Source organism: Prenolepis imparis, unplaced genomic scaffold, assembly GCF_030444845.1.
Source record: "Prenolepis imparis isolate NDT839.2.m4 unplaced genomic scaffold, iyPreImpa1.0 SCAF_10, whole genome shotgun sequence".
Classification (NCBI taxonomy): domain Eukaryota; kingdom Metazoa; phylum Arthropoda; class Insecta; order Hymenoptera; family Formicidae; genus Prenolepis; species Prenolepis imparis.
In genome coordinates, this window is record NW_028141168.1 from 12,872,190 (window position 1) to 12,891,711 (window position 19,522).

Here is a 19,522-nt window from a genome sequence, read left to right on the forward strand (position 1 = left end):
GTGGATTTACTGTATTATCTCTTCCTTTTCTTGTTAATTCGTTAGAGGTGTGAAATTTAGTCGGTCCCATTAGCTTCGAGATACATATCGGTTCCACTCCCGTTTCTTTTCTTGCACAAAATACACGAATGTAACAGAACTTGAATTAATTAGTCATGTTAAGACGTAAGACCTGTATAGGTATATATTTTTATTTTCTATATTTTTAATTTTTCTTTATTTTTAATTTTTTTCCAACAATTGCTTTAAAATGATTGTTACTAGAGAATTTTATATTGATAATTAGATATTTTTATCTCGAAATATTAAAACATATTAATGATCACAAGATACATGTGAATTCATTCTCCTTTTTAGACGAGTTTTTTTTATATTACTTGAATAAATAATTTTTAATTTTTAAAAGGATATAGGAACATTTTTCGCGTCTCTAAAAGATATAAAAAATATTAAAATGTCTCTATATTATGATTCTATAAAATGACCCAGTTTTTTGATAAAACAAGAAGCCGGTAATTAATATGATAATAATGTAGTCCAGCAAATGTTTTGTTACATATACGATCAACATTAATCCGCAAGCGATTATTATCAAATAATAAAGAGAAATTGGAGAACATTTGTCAGATTGGGCACGCATGTGTTCTTCTCCTCATAGACCCGCCTGAAACAAGATTCATCGGACTTGTATTCAGGAAGGAGATAAAGAGAATGATTCATCAAATATCACACACACGCACATATATATGGAGCACATTCTTTCACGTTTTAACTAACGCATTATGTATTTATATAATTGTCTGTTTGTATTAATTAATGGATTAATTAGATAACAATGATAATTACGAATGCGTTTAAATTACTTAGCGATTATCAATTCCAATTTCAAATTTAAAGAGAAAAATATAAAACACGGTTTACCTCGGATTTTACAATCTTTATGAAGAGGATGACTAACTATGTTATACACGTAACAGAATGCACCAAACGGACGATCGAATTGTCTAGCAAATCTGATAATGCTAATGATAAAAAAAATGCGCGATTCTCGTCATAGGAGGAGAAATAAACAATCTGCAATGTTACGTTTTTATATTCTTTTATAAGATAGACTTGTCAAATTGTTGAAAAGAGAAAGAAAGAGAGAGAGAGAGAAAGATTTATTAGCTAATCTCTTTATATTCATATATTTATATTTACGATTATAAATATATGAATATATTTATAATCGTAAATATAAATATACGAGTATTGGATTTATAATGTGAATTAAAAATTATATTTTTAGGAATACTCTTTTATAAGTATATCCATGTCGTTAATTCCGAAATGGTATAATACCAGAAGCTTGTTTTCCCTCCCATTTCCGCGGAAGCGTCGGGGCTTAAACCGCTTTGCGGGAATCCGCTTGTGCAAAACGCAACGTGGATGTAGAGACAGGATCGACCGAAATTCAAGCAAAGACCGCATATCACGCGGCTAGGATCCCGGGATGATTCGATGAGATTCAATGAAATCGATTCCTCCGTTAATACATAAAGTGATGGCGAATGATGCGTTATCGCATATGATCGTTCACGGTCGATCAATCGCGATCCGTCTTATTTCGGCGAGAAGATATCCATCTATATCTGTCACGCGATATTAAGAATCGCGAAAGATTCGCGACGCGGGCGCGAATTGAAAATTATTATTTAAAATTAGCTTCCACTTACACATTCGCGGCGGAATTACGTCCGTCCTGGAAACCCAGTTATGCATTCGGCTCGAGAGTGTCGGTCGGAGAATCAGGAAACCCACCTCCCAGTTTCTCTCCCACGTTTTGACGGACCGGATTTCCTAGAAAATGCGCTCGCGACGCAGCGGCTCTGTCTACAACAGGCACACTTCTTGTTTGACTCCCCTATTTTCGCGATATTCGGGTCATCGTCGTCGTCGGCATATTACTCCAGCCACTTCGCTTTTGTTACAACAGCAGCAGCGAGAGGTCGAAATCGTCTACTCTCCGCGCGAAGAACTCGAATAATGCATATAATAGCGTGCTGGTATATAGCAGCTACGAGAATTTTCAGCGAATTTGCAGAGGCAAAATCGATATCCCTCGAGGGACCAAGTATACTCTGAATTCGCGATATTATATATATAGAAGACGCGGGTCTCTCTTAACGAACCGAAATCTCCCCGGATTGTAAACTACGCCGCGCGATCTCTTCCGCTTTTATATTCGCGGATAATAATCGTTCCCGACGCGAGATATATCCGTTTCGCGCGCGTGCGAAGCCGAGCCGAGTGATTTAAGATGCGCACCGGGATTCGGGATGCTCCGAAAAACGTCTCGCCTCTCCTCGAAAGTGGTTGGGCGCGCATATCCCGACGTACGGTATTTCGCCATTCGTGCTCGGAAAACTCGAGGAGATCATCGAATTTCTCAAGTACACGTCGACGAGGAAGCCGAGGAAGCGGGCTCGAAATTCGATTTAGCGCGCGAGTCTCGATAACGATATCACGTTTGCTGTCGCGCGATCTCGCGCGCCACTCGCTTCTTCCTTTTATCTTTTTTTTTTCTTTTTTCTTCTTCTCTCTAACACTTTTCTAACATTTTATTGCGTATCTTTGTCTTCATTAAAGTCGGACGGTTTATTTATCCGCGTCGCTAAAGCGCGCGGTTTATTTGTCACCCACGCGTGTATATATACGTTCCTTCGCCCCGCTGTTCGCTGCTGTTTCAAGCTCCTGCTTCCCGTGATAATCTTAGCGCACACTTAATTGGACATCGCTGAGGGAGAGTGGTACAGATAGGTGCTTGTCGCAAAGTGCTGAGTTTGCCGGTAAGCTGGTCTACAATGTCACAAGCTATTTTCCCGGGTCGTATAACTTCTACACGATGCACTTCACCACGGTGCCTGAGCGAAATCGACGCGCCGATGAACCGATATCGATATTCGTCAATCTATCTCCGTCCGCGCGAATATTTCATTGCGGTGAAAAATCTTTACCTGCATTCTGTTAATTGAGAGGCAATCTTTTTCGTTAGAATAGAAAGATGAGAAAAATGTTTATTTATCGTTTCGTAAATACGTTATTTTTCTACTGTATAATTCTTTTTTATTTTAATTCTTAATATCAATGGTGCTCGCAATAAAATTGTTTATTATCAGAATCTCTTTCTATATATAGAGAAATTCTAATAATAAACAATTTCTCTCTCCGGAAATTAATATGTGTAGAATTTTTCCCTACATATGTAAAGAGGGATTCTCTAATAATAAACCATTTTATTGCCAGCACAATTGATATATTAAGAATCAGAAAAAATTAAAAAAAATTAATATACAATAAAATATATATAAAATTAATTTCCGGACGCGATTACACATATCAATTTCCTGACAGAGGAACAATATTTCACGTAACGTTCGCATCACGCGTCGCAGTGCGTGTCGAAGAGCCGTCTTACATTAGTCTGCGGTCGGCGTGCTTTAATCAGCGGGCGAGGGAAGACTTCCGTGAAGGTGAAACTCCGAAGAAGGGGACCAAGCGAGACGATGACGACGACGACGACGATTCCGACTCCCTTTCGCGTTGGTGCTGCTGCTGTTCGCGCGAGCGAGCGTTTAAGACCGTCTCGAGCCGAGTATCCAGTCCGCGTCGAGCCAGCAGCTTGGAGAGTTGCGATCGTCAAGTCGTCCTTGGGCAAAGTCGGAAAAGTGCGACGAAAGTGCGTGTCGTGCGCGACAGATGCTGATCGCGTTTGGATTAATTAACGGGAAACCATGCTGGTGATCAGCGCCCTTAAACAGGTCGCGAACGCCGCTACCAATGCGGTCCACTCGGCCACCGGCAACGTTACCGGACACGCTCATAGCAATTCCGGTGAGTCGATTCGACCTTTTCTTCTCATTTTTAGAATCCAAACTCTTCGACAATCGGATCTCGACATCGACTCACCGCCACGAAAATGGTTGATATTAATTTCGATTAACTCTCCTCCGGTTTAGCCTTTGGACGGGGCTAATGGCCTCCCAAAGTACGATATTTCTCAACGTTAATTTCTACTATAAGCTGAAATTATCCGAATACCTTTTGCAACGAGAGAGAGAGCGACCGGATTCGTTTTAATAGAACGAGATATTAAAATTACAAGCCACACGATATGTATATAAGCGATACGGAACATTCAACAGATATGTTTAAGGAGATGTAACGATAAATCTGCACAGCGATAAATGTACCGTCGCTTCAAAGCAATTAAAGCTTGCGTTCTACATTTGTAATGTAGAATAACCACGCTGTATACAAGTGGAACAATTTTAGCGCGTTCTCTCCTCTCTCTTGCTTTTAAATCTCCCTTTTTTCTCTCACCGTAGTTACTTATTTTTTTTATATTTTTTTTTGTTGTTTAGTCTCCGGGGAAAGCATCCGCGCGCTGTATGCACATTTGTATTCGCGCAGAAATATCGCTTGCGCAAAATGTAAAAGGTTACACGGAGGCGCGCGCCCGACCGACCTCTATAGGTTTCATAAGAACGGTGCTACGGTAACTTTCCTGCCACGCCTAATGTCAAGATCGTAACGTCAGTCGACATGTAGATCATTCCGCACCATCAGAAGAATATTATACTCTTGCATTTATTAAATGCAAAAAAAAATCCGCGCCCGCAAATTACTAGCTTTCCAGGGATCCTCAGCTTCGCAAAAGGAATTACGCCTGAGAAATTATCACGTGACAACTTACGAAATAGACAATTTATAAAGAGAGAAGGTTCTATTTTATTCTCTCTAAATCGAGCGATCGTTCGTAATAATATCAACTATTTAAAAAAAAAAAAGATCCGACAATTAATTCGTGTGCGAAATCGAGTCCAAAACTCGTTTTTTTTATCGCGTCTTATTAATTTTCATTATTTTCCACGTATCAAAAGTCGATTAAGAGCGTAGTTAGACAAATGCCAATTACTCTCGCGCATATTCGTTTGCGCGAGGCGTAATGTGGCCATTATAGGTGACATTCACCGGCCGCATAGACGTCGACGCGTTAAGTGCTGATGGTAACGAGTCACTGTATAATGTGCACCGGTACATTAATGTTTCTCTCCAAACGAAGGGAACACACGACAAATCTCAATGATTTTTAAAAAAGAACAGGATATAATCAAAGAATTATGAGGCAAAAATCAACGACGTGTATCTTTTTAGTATGATTATACGTTGTTTTTTTTCTTCTTTAATTGATGCGCCGATTGCGAATAAAGAAAAGAAGCAATTAATCGCAATTACACTTCTCAGCGTGTTTGTGCGATAATGTCACTATAGTCTATTATTGTCTTCTTCTAGAGATAATAAATGCCAACCAAGGTTGATTCCCGAGGAAAGAAATGGATGTAAAAGCGTGATTTCTCGGCCGTGCCGATTCCACGTGTGTTTTACCGTTTCGGCTTAAATTTATCGGCTTTCCTCGTCGTTAGCATCAGTATATTGATATTAGTAATCTCGGTTCGGTTTGTCACTAACCGACCGACCGAACGGCCGCGGATCGAGAAACCGAGTGAGTGGGATGTACATCGTTCGATGACCTCGCGAGCGAGAGGCGAATCGCTCTTCTGAGGTTTTCACCAATACCTTAGAAAGTTTCTCGACAAGCCGCTCGCCGTAGAAGACGTGCGTAGCCTTGAAAATCGCTCGCGCACCGCGGTACATATTTGTCTCTCATCTGTCAAACTCAATCGAACGGAGCATCCGGATGCATTTCGTTCGGGATTCTTCGTCGTTGACGTGTCTGAAAAGTTTGCAATGCGAAAAGTTTCTCCGAAATCGACGCGAAATTTCGCGAAATCTCCGAATCCTCCCCGAATGTACGAGCGAGCCCTTGAGATTGACATGTAGGATTTTATATGAGCCTCCTCGCTCTCCTCTCCTCTCTTCCCACGTGGGAAAAATAAATATCGCTCCGGAGAAGGATATATTTCCATTCATAAATATTAATAGCGTACAGTCCGTGTGATAATATGCAATGAGAACATTTCGCGTGTGTTTTTAAAAAATACGATTATTTTCGGAAAATTATTCGAATTATTTGTCCGAAGACGCTCGACGTTCTTATACAACTCGCACGATTTTTTTTTTTTTTTTTTTTCTTTCTTTTTATCGTTTCACTCCACTTTTCGTGATCGCCTCACTGTCCCGGGTGCTCACTGGACTATTACATACTTTCTACTGCTCGTTACAGATAATCAGTAGCGAACAACAACCTGCCATCCGCAATGCAAGCGGTTCGTTAAAGTGGATTTGTAATTATAAGAGCCGCGAATTAATGCGAGATATTTAATCGCGCAAATTTTAATTAAAGCGTTTGATTCCAGGCGTTTTGAAAAACAAATATTTAAAAAATCTAGCATAGATAAAAATATTCTCGTTATTTATCTCTTTCTCTTTTGCTCTCTTAGGAGAGAAATGCAAGTCGACGGTATGCGGAATGTATCTCTGTTATTGTATTCCATGAATTTAAAGTCGCGTGTTTGTGTCCATCGTCACAGCTTTAACATCTGACATAGCCGGATCCCTTCCAAGAATGCAACCGTGGTTATTTCTCGCCTCTGTAGCGGTGATAGCAATGTCAAAAGTCGCATTTCACTATCTAATCGCGTTCCCGCGACGGGACACAAACCGTAGAGCTCGGCGGTTTTGTTTGCAGTTGCTACATTCCTACACTAAACAGTAGATCTGCTCGATCATGTCGCGATTTCTTCTGCTTTTCTCGCAAGTTAGCCTGATACTCTTGACGAGAGTTTCGTCGGAGAAGAAGGAACCGACCTGTAAAAACATAGACGCTTACAACGTTTGTTATTACAAAGGAGTGCTCGTCGAGGTTACGCAGCGTCGTTTCGATGATCGATTGTACATCAGCGACTTGGACCTGCTGGCGATTCGCGAGGATGCCTTCAAGAACGTGACAGCGACACACTTATATCTAAATCAGAACAATCGAATATCCGTGCTAAAGAGAGGATCCTTTCGCGGCCTGCCCAACTTGGAACGTCTCCATTTAGACGACAATGTGGTGTCGTTGTCGGAGCACTTGTTCGCGGAATTGGGACACTTGCAGTCGCTGTCGTTGGTCTTCAATAGGATCAATTCGATACCGAGGGACTCGTTTGCCGGTCTGTCGAGCTTAATGTGGTTGTACCTGGGTCACAATGACATCCCGGCGATCGAGGCAGAATCCTTCTCGAATTTGAATCCCGGCTTACTTTACCTGTGGCTCAACAACAATAAGATCGCCCGTGTGGCCCCGGGTTCCTTCGCCGGGTTAACCGAATTGAATCGCCTCCATTTGGACTATAATCAACTGGAGAGCTTACCGAACGGTGCCTTTCGAGGATTGAACAAGTTGGAAGATCTCTACCTAAATAACAATCAGATAACAAGCGTCTCCGAAGCACTTCTCCGTGACCTAGTCGCTCTGAAGAGACTCTATCTTCAACGGAACGAGATCAGCACTCTCGAGCCGGGAGCGTTTCAGGGGCTGTCACAGCTGGAGCAACTGCGATTGGATGGAAACAAACTGTCTCGCATTGCAGCCGGTACTTTTACAGGTCTCTTCAAGTTGGAAGATCTCAATCTGTCCGATAATAACATCCACACGGTGGATAATGGCGCTTTCGCTGATATCGTCGAATTGCGGAATCTCTACTTCGGCAGCAACAACGTCACCGAAATCGATAAGAAGATCAGCGGACTTCCATCTGAGGTTACTATCATCTTGGAGCTTTAGAGCTTAGCGACATTGAAAAAGGAAATAAATCCTCGTTTTGTTTTTATGATTCGTAATCTCGTGTCGTACATACGGCACACTAATACGCGAATTTTATATCTTTTTGTTATATCGAAAAAATAAATCAAGGTTAATAAAATTCAGGTCAATTGTACAATAGATCGAGTAAGCGAGAATGATGACTTTTTTTTCGTAAAATATTTCGAAGCGTCTCTTATTGGAAACGTACAAGAGGAAAAAAGAAACGAAATTGTATGTTGTGCATTGTACCTAGACACATCTCCTCACCTAACAATATATATTTTATATATATATCGCGTCATATATTTGACTCAATGCTAAGATTCAATATCGCGATGTCGCTACTTTCAGACAGTCGAGATTTACCTTATACGTCTCTCCTTTTCTTAAAGTTCTTTTCTACTTATTGAATTTCCGTGAGACTCGGAATATTTTCGGAGATGCACCGAAAGAAGAGACTCTGTCGCCTCCGGCGGATTTTGTTACGCTCTTTTCACATCGCGGGCCTTGTGTCCCGGCGAGACTTTCATTACCGAGATATCCTTCTTGAGATTCTCCTGACGTCCCTTGGAAAAGCATTTCTATGAATGCCGGCGCGCGACGCCTTACGTTTGCCTTACATTGAAAAATTGTGCTCGTAGAAATTCTGATTCTGATGAAAGATTATTGTGCGAAAATTGACAATGCCTTAAACGAAAAATATCGATTGTTCAATCAATCTTACAGCTTTTATTTTCTCGTCTATAACAATCCGAGAATGTAATTTGAAGAAGAAAATCTCTGGAGAAAAAATTAAAATATTAAATCTACCAACCTGCATATTATATCGAGAGTAGCGCGTGAGTTTTTCTCGCGGTAAGTTTATCTCTCCTTTTTTTTTTTAATTTCACGTCTGGTCATATAGCTTTTCGTTTGTCGGGAAATTTTTCCCAAAGGGCGGAAAACTACTCGGGCATGGCGAAGATACTCCGCGGATATTTTTCGCAAAAAAACTTTCAGGCGAAAAATCTCTTTACCGCGTTACCAGGATTGCCTCTAGTAATGAAACTCGACGAGGAAGGAAGGAAGGAAGGAAGGAAGGAAGGAAGGAAAGAAAGAAAGAAAGAGATACTGAAGGAACGGACATTATAAAGAAAAAAAAAAGTAAATAAAATAAAATACGAAATGTTGCGCGACGAGAAAGAGATTCGCTGTTGCATTTAGACGACAATGTAAAACTGTATAAGAGCCTTAGGGAGATCGTGCATCCACAAAATATCCGTCCACGAATTTTATGAATTAAAAGTGGAAAACATTATTTCCGCGTTTTTCCACGTCCTACCAGATTCCAGATTTTGGTGCGCATACATGCGCCTGCTCGCACGCGCAATTTCCCTGCAAATGAGGTAGAAGCAGACGCAATGCACGCAGAGTACGGGGTGCACGCGACGAGCGTGCACGTGCGAACGGTGTTGAAGAGATGCTGGGGAGAGGGGATGTAGGAGGTTTGAGGTCGCATTGATTTTGTCTAGACAGGGTGGAGACTGTTCTCTCGTGGTGTCGTTCTTCGCGTCCACGGTTCGGTATGCCTTGGTCGTCCCGGCGTACACTTGTCAGTCGGGATGCTCTGTTTAGTTCTCGCCGATCGTCGCAGCGCGAGGAAGAAACATCGCTGTCGGGTCCTCCGTTCGATAGAAATTAAGCAACGCGCTTAAGACAACAAAAGAAAGTAATTATTAAATCGTCACGTGTGCGTGCTCTTGTTAATGCGTAAAATTATTCGAAATTCTTGCCTTATTTTAATAATTCCGAATGTGTGCAAATATGACGTGATTATTATTACCAAATTATTCGAAAACTAATTGGACATACATAGATATCAAAAGGTATTCAACTTTTCCCCGTTTGCTCTTTTTTTTTTATAGGAACACCCTCGACTCCGATAATGCCAGGCGGTACACCCGGTACGCCATCCTCTAAAGCAAAGGTAGGTCCACGTTTTGTTGAGATAAATATTAAAATATTGTTCAATATTCTTGATATTTTTTATCTAGAATTTTTTAAAAATTTATTAATTTTTTCTTTTACAGGAAAAGATAATGCTGCGAGCGAAAGTTGTGGTGGCTTTGTATCCTTTTCGAGCCATCGAAGGCGGCGATTTATCTCTCGAAAAGGTAAAAAATAAAAATATTTCGTTATTTATTTAAATATTTAAAAAATATAAGTAGACCATTAAATAGAATATTTACTAACGATCTATATTTTTGCACATATAATACAGGGTGCAGAGTACGAAGTTTTGGACGATTCCCAGGAGCACTGGTGGAAAGTTAAGGACGAGAATGGGTATATATTTTGTTGTTCTAAACAACTACACAAACATTGTTTTACGAACTTTTTTTTTAACGACCGACGACTTAACTTACGACACAACTTACGCACGTTTTTATCTCATACATATATTTTCGCGATGGCAACAATCGTGAAAAATAATTAGTTACAGCGTACAGTTCTCGCAAACAGTAATCTTAGCGCTATTCTTTCGTGTAATCAGCGATAATTATTCACGATAGCCGGATTGTTTACTTGCTGCAGTAAAGTACGCGCGTAAAATGCGAGGGGGAATGGTTTGCACAAAGTCATTTAATTGCAGATCGATCGGCTATATCCCTAGCAACTACGTCAAAGAGAAGGAACTACTGGGATTGCAAAAATACGAGTGAGTCTAATACATAATATTTTTCTGCAAATTGTTGAATTCGATAGTCTGTCGAGTTCGATAAGGCTCTGTTGCTATTCCCATTTTTGCCCAAGTTATCGAGCGGCCAAGTTTCCTTCCCAAATGCTTTTCCATACAAGTTTCACATAAATCACAAGTTGTGTCCGTATATATGATAAAAGTAAAAAAATAAAAAAATGACCGTTTCGCTTGCGCTGTCGTAGATGGTACGTAGGTGATATGTCAAGACAACGCGCCGAGTCGCTGCTGAAACAGGAAGATAAGGAGGGTTGTTTCGTCGTTCGTAATTCCTCGACCAAAGGGCTGTACACTCTCTCCCTTTACACGAAAGTGTAAGTCAACAGTACCGCACTTAAGTAATTACCGATCGATTAAAAGTGGATCAGATTGATCGCTGAATGACTTTCAACTTTAAATCGCATTTCGCGTTTTTTCTTACCTTCTTCTAGGTAACTCTTTCCGATAATCTAAGATTTTCCGTTTTCCGCATTGCCGCAGGCCACATCCCCACGTGAAGCATTACCACATCAAACAGAATACCCGTGGTGAATTTTATCTGTCGGAAAAGCACTGTTGCGGCTCCATTCCCGACCTGGTGAATTACCATAGACACAATAGTGGCGGTCTGGCCAGTCGGCTGAAAACCAGCCCCTGTGATCGTCCCGTACCACCGACCGCTGGCCTTAGTCACGGTTCGTAAAATTATTTTCTTTAATCTCTTCTCCGAAACGGTATAAAGAGAAACACGAGATGTGTAAAAAAAGAAAGAAAGAAATAAAATAAAACTTCTCTCTCGGCTACTCGGTGCCACTTAACGGCGGCTTTTTCGCAGACAAATGGGAGATCGACCCGGCGGAATTGCATTTGCTGGAGGAACTCGGATCCGGCCAATTTGGAGTCGTGCGGAGAGGTAAGTGGCGCGGCTCCATCGACGTTGCCGTGAAGATGATGAAAGAGGGAACCATGTCCGAGGACGATTTTATAGAGGAAGCTAAAGTAATGACGTAAGTTTCAATCCACTTTTCTTTATTTACGTTGCACTGAAACTTTTGATGGACATTCTTGAAATCTAATCTCTCTATAAATTTATTTTATTATAACTTTATTTCCTAAAAATTTAATATAAAATATCGCGCGTATTTAAATTAATATTATGATGAGTTTCATATTTATTTCTTGTATCTAGAAAACTGCAACATCAAAACCTAGTCCAGCTGTATGGCGTTTGTAGTAAAGATAGACCAATATACATTGTCACGGAATACATGCGACATGGATCTCTCCTCAACTACCTCCGCCGTCACGAAACCTCATTAGGTGCAAATGTTGGTCTTTTATTAGACATGTGCATACAGGTAATGCAAGTTCTGCCCAGTAGATAATAGAATACGTCGACATAATTCTGAGATTACACAATAATCGAGTTTTTTTTATACCTGCATTACAGGTTTGCAAAGGAATGGCATATTTAGAGAGGCATAACTACATACACAGAGATCTTGCTGCACGTAATTGTCTAGTGGGATCAGAAAACGTAGTAAAAGTTGCAGATTTCGGTTTAGCTAGGTAAGCATTATTTTGTCCGCATCTTTATATTTCAGGAAATTAAAAAAAAAGTTTTAACTTAAAAGATATATATAAGTGATATTATGAAGTTTAGCTGATAAAATCTTTTAGGTACGTACTCGATGATCAGTATACTAGTAGCGGTGGCACAAAGTTTCCCATTAAATGGGCGCCGCCGGAAGTGTTGAATTACACGCGCTTCAGTTCGAAATCGGACGTGTGGGCATACGGAGTACTCATGTGGGAAGTATTCACGTGCGGAAAGATGCCTTACGGTCGCCTAAAGAATACAGAGGTCGTTGAACGAGTACAGCGTGGAATTATTCTGGAACGACCTAAGGCATGTTTTAAGGAAGTATACGAGGTAAGTCATCATATTATTTCTCCGCATTTCTAATCCCATTTTTATTCCGAATCAATCTAAATTCACGTATTCAACGAATATCAGGTGATGCGCAAATGTTGGGCACACTGTCCGGAAGTGCGGCCGTCCTTCCGCGTCTTGAAGGAGCAGCTGATGAGCGTCTCCCAAGGGCTGGTCAACGATTGACTCAACCTTCTGCGGTGTATGCGCCTGTCTTCGCCCTCCTGCCGCACAATCCGATCGACGGCCAAATCGTCGCCGTCGTCGGAACGATCGTCCTCTGCCGGTCTACCGTCGTCAAATCTGTCGTATAATTCAGCAACGTTGCCGTCGTTACGCAAGATTCGTGCGCCGGCCTCTCCCCCGTCGCCTACCACGATCGATTTCACTCGTCGTTTCTCATCGATCACGTGCAAATCAAAAGGAGAGGGCTCCTCGTCGCCAAATACACCCGGGCATCAAGCTAGTCAACAAAAACCATCCTCGAGCTCGACCAACAACGTGTGCGACGTTTGCAGTTCCTACGGGCATCCGTGGATCGAAATATGCAAGGCGATACGAGCCACTAAAGGTAAATGAATGAACGTATATATACGCGCGTGTGTAATTAAGTTTACACTATTCTCGCTATCGCGCTATTAGAGAACCGCCGTAATACGGAGATGTGATTCTAAACTTCCTCGGCCTTTTCCCCTTCACCCCGGCCGTAAGCGTAACGCTCCTTCGTCTACCTTCCCCTCTCGTTCCCTCTCCGTGTATCTCCGCGAACGCAATTTCAATGTTCCGGATGTTACACGACTTTATCCGACATTAGGATGCGTGATACTATTGTGTGTGTGTTTCACATACTATTTTTCCCATATAATTTTTAGACTTTACTCTGTATCGTCATAAATACATTTATAAATAGACCAATAGTATTTATTGATGGCCTTTTGAAACAAATGCAATATATACAACTTGTGATTCCACCTAGAATATATCATTTTTTTATTATTATTATTTTGACAAGCAGTGACATAACTTTGAGAATTAGAGATACTGTTTTTTGCTTAATAAACCGATTAAATAAATTAAGCTTGTCTACGTTTACGTCACATATAACACTTAAAAGTAAGAAGAGAGGGAAGAGAGAGGGGAAACAGAGAAAGCCACAAGAAAAAAGTATTTTATTCTAACGAATGATTGTGTGCAATTCTTATTTAGATTAATAGACAGCTGCATATAAATAGTAAATAATATATATAAAATTTGCAACATAATGAATTAACTCTCTCTTGTGAATTTTGTTCTAAATTTCTAAACCTCATACAAAATATGATTAAATAACATATATGTAAAAAAAATTAATTAGTTTAATACATTTTAGTTAAATACGTTTTACATATACATGTCAATAAGTTGTAAAAAAATACCTGGTTCTAAAAATCTATATTTCAAGGTTTTTCGGACAAGCGGTAGGAATAAAAATTCTTACAAAAATGCAGATCGCATAGGTCGCGTTTATTAAAACTTTGAATTCATCTAAAAACTTTCTTCGATGGGAATTCAAGGAAAATTCTTTTTTTTTTTTTTTTTTTTTTATGTACGTCGACCTAACATGGAAAGCTAATTTATCGTACAAATATTGATCTTCTGAGGAAAAGCCGACACTGGTATCGTAAATGTAAAAAATAATATAATAATAAGTACTTCTTATAAATACATAATACTTCTATATAATTAAATTACATTCTCTTTTTAGACAATGTATAAACTGATAAGTGCAACAGATGTTATTCACACTTATACACGCGGTTGTAGCAAAAGGCATTGGAAATGCAGAAATTGTGTCGAGCCTCTTTTATGCGGGATTTTCCGTTTGTCTTATTTCTGATTTCTGGAGGAAAAATAGAAAGGCTCATACAGTAAACGCAATCATATTGTGTTGTGGTAAAAAGAAAGATTATATATAACAAATTATTGAACATATTTAAGAGGAGAATTGTGTGAACATCAACGACTTCCTTAATTTATTAATGATGATTTCTTTGAATATATTAGATGCACGCAATTAAAAATTCACAAAAGTTAATTATATACGTACGGAACGTACGGGGTACAGAAATGTGGATACACTCTTCTCCGTATATCCCGATTGCACCTTGCAAGTGTATTCACCCATGTCGGCCCATTCAAGATCCGATATCTCCAGATCGCCATTAGCTAGAACGGTGTGTCTTGCGTGTGTGCCGGGACTTATCGTCTTGCCCAAGTTATCTATCCAAAATAGATAAGGTGTCGGTTGACCGGCGGCTCTGCAAGGAAGAATCACCGTGTTCTCTTGAAGAGCGAATCTCCAGGAAGAGTGCAAGGTGATGGTGGGTTGGCTTTCGCTGCTGCATGCGGTTGTTTTAGTTGCTGGTGAAAGGTAAAATGATATTAGAATTATTCTTTTATCGATGATACATCGATGCATCTATTATGTAGACGTAGGAGGGCGCGAAATATCCCGCCTGTTTTTACTTACTATTAACTAAGAGTACCGTCGCTGTCGATTGGGCCACTATATTTTTAGACACGGATACACAATATTTTAAACCTTGATCTTCAGGTCTGACGCAATCGATCACGTACGTGGACAGTACGTGACTGACTCCCTCCCATTCTGTGGATACGACATTGCTCGCTTCTTGGGCCCGAGTGGTCAATTCCTGAATCTGCCGGAACACAATAAAAGAAATGTAAGAAATGCCGTTGTGTAACAAGATTTATCGAGCGAGATAAATATCAATGACGAGAGACCGACCTGCCTTTCCGGTTCATTTCCGGTTATCCAGTAGATTTGCGGCGGCGGATTTCCAGCTACCTCGCATTGCAATTCGACGCGACTCCTAAAATGAATGAGTTCAATGCATAATATGCGCGATTATGTTATTTCCGTATTAATCATTACTTTATATATCAAAATGTATATATATTCACCCGACGGCGACTTCCAAGGAATCCGGCGGATTCTGCAAAATCCTGGTCCAAGTCGACGTAAAGCCGGTCTAGAACGAAGACGACTATTGTAGACAGGATAGGAGCACAAAGAGAGTATCCGACTGGATCTCATGCATTTCAAATAGCTGATAAATTCTGTAGCAAATTAGCAAAATAGTAAACGGAGCAAAAAAAATGTATAAACGCATTAAAATACTTTAACTAATTAAATACTTGAAATATTTTTAGATACTCATCGACGATATACACCTTTTTCTCGGCGGCCGGCTTAATATCATTTTTCAGTCTATTCGTCGCACTGGACTGGTCAACATTTCCCCGCGTGTACGATGTATTTGTCAGCAGTAAGAATCTCAAAGGACTACCACCAAGAGTTACGTCGGACACAGCGAGGATCACCAGGAGGTGCACAAAGTTCTTCAAGAGATACAGTTGCATCTGGAAAAAGATTATCAACGTGTGGATGATTTCAGCATTCAGGATTCCCGCCAAGAAAGTACGACGAGATATTATCCCGAAGATGTAGACGGAAAACAAGCGATTATATTTGCGTGATTTTTACGTATAATAAGAATTAATGTCGTATCTTTTTTCATGGCGGTGGCAATATGCGTGCGCGCTGAATTAGTGAAATTTTACCGAGTAAAAGTAGGCGATAGAAAAAAATTGAAGAATTTTGTGTTAAACGAACATTCATACACGTGCAATGTATCTATTATAATCGTTTAGTATTTTCATGCATGACGATATATTATGTATAATTGTATATATATATATATATATATATGTAGTGTGTACCTTCGTCGTTAACTTCCTTTGAACTTTGGGTCTAGTTTCCTTGGCCAAAATTTTGAATCAGTTCTCTTTTCCAGTAAAAATATTAAATATTAATATTTAACTTTTCAATTCTCAACATTTAGTGTATCTTTGTATTACAACTTTAAATTAAAAAATTCTATCGCGCGCAAAGTGAAAAATATTATTCGATCTATTTTTTCCGTACGTGTAGCTTTAATTTTCGATCTTTCGTAAATTCAAGATTATTATAAGACATTGACGCGTTTTTTGATAAAGAAAAAAAATTGATTGAAAAGTGCGCTGAGCGACGGGGAACACTCTGTATATATGTATGATGCAAACACGTAGCGATTAATTTATATTGATTAGGGAGCCGTTTTAATGTCTCGTGTGCCACCCACAGCGGTTGAAAAAAAAGTACGTGAACGAGAGCACGTCAGATGCGGTGGATGCGCTATTTTGCCTTATTGCATCAGCCGTTTTGGCTCGGATTGGTTTGCCTTAGCCGCCTCTCGAGTTGGAGAGGGAAAACGAACCGGACGACACGTGCGCGAAAGGCACGCTTCACAATTTCTTCAATTTTTTTGTCGAGACTCTCGCGCAGTTTTATTCGTGAAATTCGTAAGTTTCGCCCGGATGTACACCGCTCGGAGAACAATCAGAAAAAAATGTAATCTTCTCGAGACTTAACTGGACCTTTAAATGTTAAGATAATTAAACTTGTTAAGAAGAAATTTATATAAATATTTTTCGTTTATATAAAAGTATATTTATTAGACACGACGATTATTAACTAGAGAGATATTGGATTTAATGAATTATTCATAAAAAAGTTATTTTAATTACGAATATTAGAGAAAATATTTGATTATTTCGAGCGATGTACTAAAAAACACGTACAGTTACATTCCGCATAACAAATTTACGCGCGTATTTATAAAAAAATATTTTTTGTTAGATATTCGCGGCGGATCCTTCCTTTTCTCTCTCTCGCTCTCGCTCTCGCTCTCGTTCTCGTTCTCGCTCTTTCACTCTCTCTCTTTCACTCTCTCTCTCTCTCTCTCTCTCTCTCTCTCTCTCTCTCTCTCTCTCTCTCTCTCTCTCTCTCTCTCTCTCTCTCTCTCTCTCTCTCTTTCTCTCTCTCTCTCTCTCTGGATTGAAGTGGAATGTCGAAACTGTGCGTGACTTACCGTGCGTGCAACCAACGCTGCGATTTTCCGAATAACTCTGACCGTTCCAAGGCAGATTCGACAAAAAAAGGGAAAAAAGAGGACAAGCTCCCGCAGTTTATCACCGGCGAATCGAGGAGCCCGACTGAACGACGGTATAACAGTTATTGGTCCATTTATATATTTCGAATATAACAGCGGGCGCCCTTCCCTTTTCCCGATTGGCCGTTATTATCGGGAGTAGGGCGATAATACCACCGGCAAACAATCGAATTCATTATCTGCACGGGTCGTTTGTACCCGCGTAATAGATATCTCCCCAATTTGTTTCCACCCTCATCTACGGTCCATCGATTTTTATATCTCAAAAGAACGACACGATAATTACTTTTATTGAAAGCGATCGTGTATCAGAAGATGACTCCAATTATCTGCTAGGTCTCAATATCGTGTATAGAAATATTTTTATACATATCTCCTATATTTCATAGCTCTTCGTTTTTTTTCTTTTTTTTCTTTTTTTCTTTTTTTCTTTTTTTTTCTTTAAGAGCAGTCAACGAAGTTTGACAAGCTTTGATCCACGCGAGCTAATTTTAATTATTTGAGAGAGAAGACCTTCTCACCTTCGAGATAAAATATGACATCATTTCAACTCTCTAAGAAAGATTCTCACTGGATTAATTAACGCGAAATATCGAAAATTTCAATTGAATGTAATATAATAAAAGTCAACATAAATTCCATATATTTATTATTTTTATTATGATTAGATCAATTAATTGTATCCCCCATTATATATTAATCGCAATAATATTTCGTCGTTTTCGAATTTATCTTATCCGCGAATCCGATCCGAATGCAATTCGAAATATGCGGTCAATCATGAAGAAGAAGCTCCAAGAAAAGTGTGTGTCCGCATTAAAACAGCTGTGCCATCAAATTTGAATTTCGTCAGCGGTTTTGAGGTTGTTACCTCAAAATTACGCTGAATCTCTCGTAAAAATGTTCACGAGATGTTAGATCACACTCGACGGCAATGAATGAATTGGATTGCTTACTCGTAATAAAATACGTAATAGTATTTAGAGTATTTTAAAATTCCCCACTTTTGCGTGTGCGTGTTCTTATTCAAAATAATTATTTTTCTTTCTCAGACTTATGCAAACTATCCTCCTTGTATAACAGAGATCGTACGAAATATTCACATAAATCTTCCGCTACGCGCATTTTCAAATTAAATATCTCTTTATCTGAAGAGCCCCATGTGTAGAAGCTAACGATGTAGAACAATAAATGTACGTTCGTTAGAATCCATTAAATGAAGAACGAGCAAATAATTGATTGTGTGTGTATATATAATATATATATGTGCGGTCAGTATATAATATTTTCTCAAATATTATATCTCATTTACGAGGGTTACTATTCTTTGTTTTGTGAAGATACAAACTTCGTAGATAAAAATAGAATATCACACACACATTGAGAATATTATATATACATATAATCAAAGTTGTTGCTATTTAATCACGCTTAAATATTAAATTTTCAATGTTAAAATATATAAATTGTGAGTTTCGTGTCAAAAAATTGTCAATTAATTAATACAACAAATTTTATATTATGTATGTGATAAAACTATTCAAAATTTTCCGAGTACAGATATCGAGCAATCGCGTTAAATAATGTATTGCGAATAAAAATTTGAAAATTGTCTGAAAATGATCTCTATACTAAGATCGTAAAATCTTTAAGACACACACATGCAAGTTTTCTTTTATATATTTTCTATACATCTTTAAATCGAAAAATCAATTTTTATCAATTCTTAAATTAACGTAATAATTGAAATCAGGAAAACATTTTGACGAAATATATTTTCAATAATTAAAATATATTTCGTCGAAATTTTTCGTATTAAAAATAAATAAAATATATTATGATTATATATATATATGTCTAATTTTACAATTAAGGTGTCAATATAAAGAACAACATTATTATTTTAATTTATCATTATCATAACAATGTTAAGAAGGATACTGAAAGAATTGTATTGTAGAAATTCAAATCATATATGTATATATATCACCTTATTTTCTTTTAATACTGACGCTCAATTACAGCGC

General features: G+C 38.9%; 3 protein-coding genes across 12 annotated transcripts in view; 2 read left to right on the forward strand and 1 right to left on the reverse strand.

Moving 5' to 3' along the window:
• Btk29a (tyrosine-protein kinase Btk29A) overlaps positions 1 to 14,325 on the forward strand; it is a 27,991-nt gene extending 13,666 nt beyond the window's left edge. For 2 of the 7 annotated variants that reach the window (XM_083047907.1, XM_083047906.1), the window contains exons 5-15: positions 9,697 to 9,758; positions 9,862 to 9,945; positions 10,053 to 10,117; positions 10,425 to 10,490; positions 10,715 to 10,843; positions 11,010 to 11,203; positions 11,344 to 11,515; positions 11,698 to 11,866; positions 11,959 to 12,077; positions 12,189 to 12,441; positions 12,526 to 13,419. In XM_083047907.1, coding sequence (XP_082904033.1) covers positions 9,697 to 9,758; positions 9,862 to 9,945; positions 10,053 to 10,117; positions 10,425 to 10,490; positions 10,715 to 10,843; positions 11,010 to 11,203; positions 11,344 to 11,515; positions 11,698 to 11,866; positions 11,959 to 12,077; positions 12,189 to 12,441; positions 12,526 to 12,627 — 1,415 coding nt within the window. In that variant the 3' untranslated portion in view covers positions 12,628 to 13,419. Of the gene's footprint in view, positions 1 to 3,411; positions 3,874 to 7,610; positions 7,748 to 8,950; positions 9,501 to 9,696; positions 9,759 to 9,861; positions 9,946 to 10,052; positions 10,118 to 10,424; positions 10,491 to 10,714; positions 10,844 to 11,009; positions 11,204 to 11,343; positions 11,516 to 11,697; positions 11,867 to 11,958; positions 12,078 to 12,188; positions 12,442 to 12,525; positions 13,420 to 13,882; positions 14,021 to 14,185 lie in introns of those variants that run through there. The other 5 variants (XR_014426197.1, XR_014426196.1, XM_083047908.1 and 2 more) reach the window with 5 other exon arrangements.
• LOC145941707 (uncharacterized) lies at positions 6,526 to 7,947 on the forward strand. The gene has a single exon (XM_083047968.1). The coding sequence runs from the start codon at positions 6,731 to 6,733 to the stop codon at positions 7,769 to 7,771; it is 1,041 nt and encodes a 346-aa protein (XP_082904094.1). The 5' UTR covers positions 6,526 to 6,730; the 3' UTR covers positions 7,772 to 7,947.
• Positions 13,985 to 17,587, reverse strand: Impl2 (Ecdysone-inducible gene L2). 4 transcript variants are annotated; one of them, XM_083047974.1, is made up of 8 exons: positions 17,415 to 17,587; positions 16,225 to 16,263; positions 15,676 to 15,864; positions 15,406 to 15,473; positions 15,230 to 15,314; positions 14,951 to 15,140; positions 14,528 to 14,841; positions 13,985 to 14,320 (listed from the first exon to the last, which is right to left on the reverse strand). In XM_083047974.1, the coding sequence occupies exons 3-8, from the start codon at positions 15,862 to 15,864 to the stop codon at positions 14,285 to 14,287; spliced, it is 882 nt and encodes a 293-aa protein (XP_082904100.1). In that variant the 5' UTR covers positions 16,225 to 16,263; positions 17,415 to 17,587; the 3' UTR covers positions 13,985 to 14,284. The 4 variants fall into 4 exon arrangements, with proteins under 4 accessions (XP_082904100.1, XP_082904101.1, XP_082904098.1 ...); XM_083047975.1 differs by having other exon boundaries at positions 14,537 to 14,841; positions 16,225 to 16,289; XM_083047972.1 differs by having other exon boundaries at positions 16,225 to 16,289.
• Between the last annotated feature and the right edge of the window lie 1,935 nt (positions 17,588 to 19,522).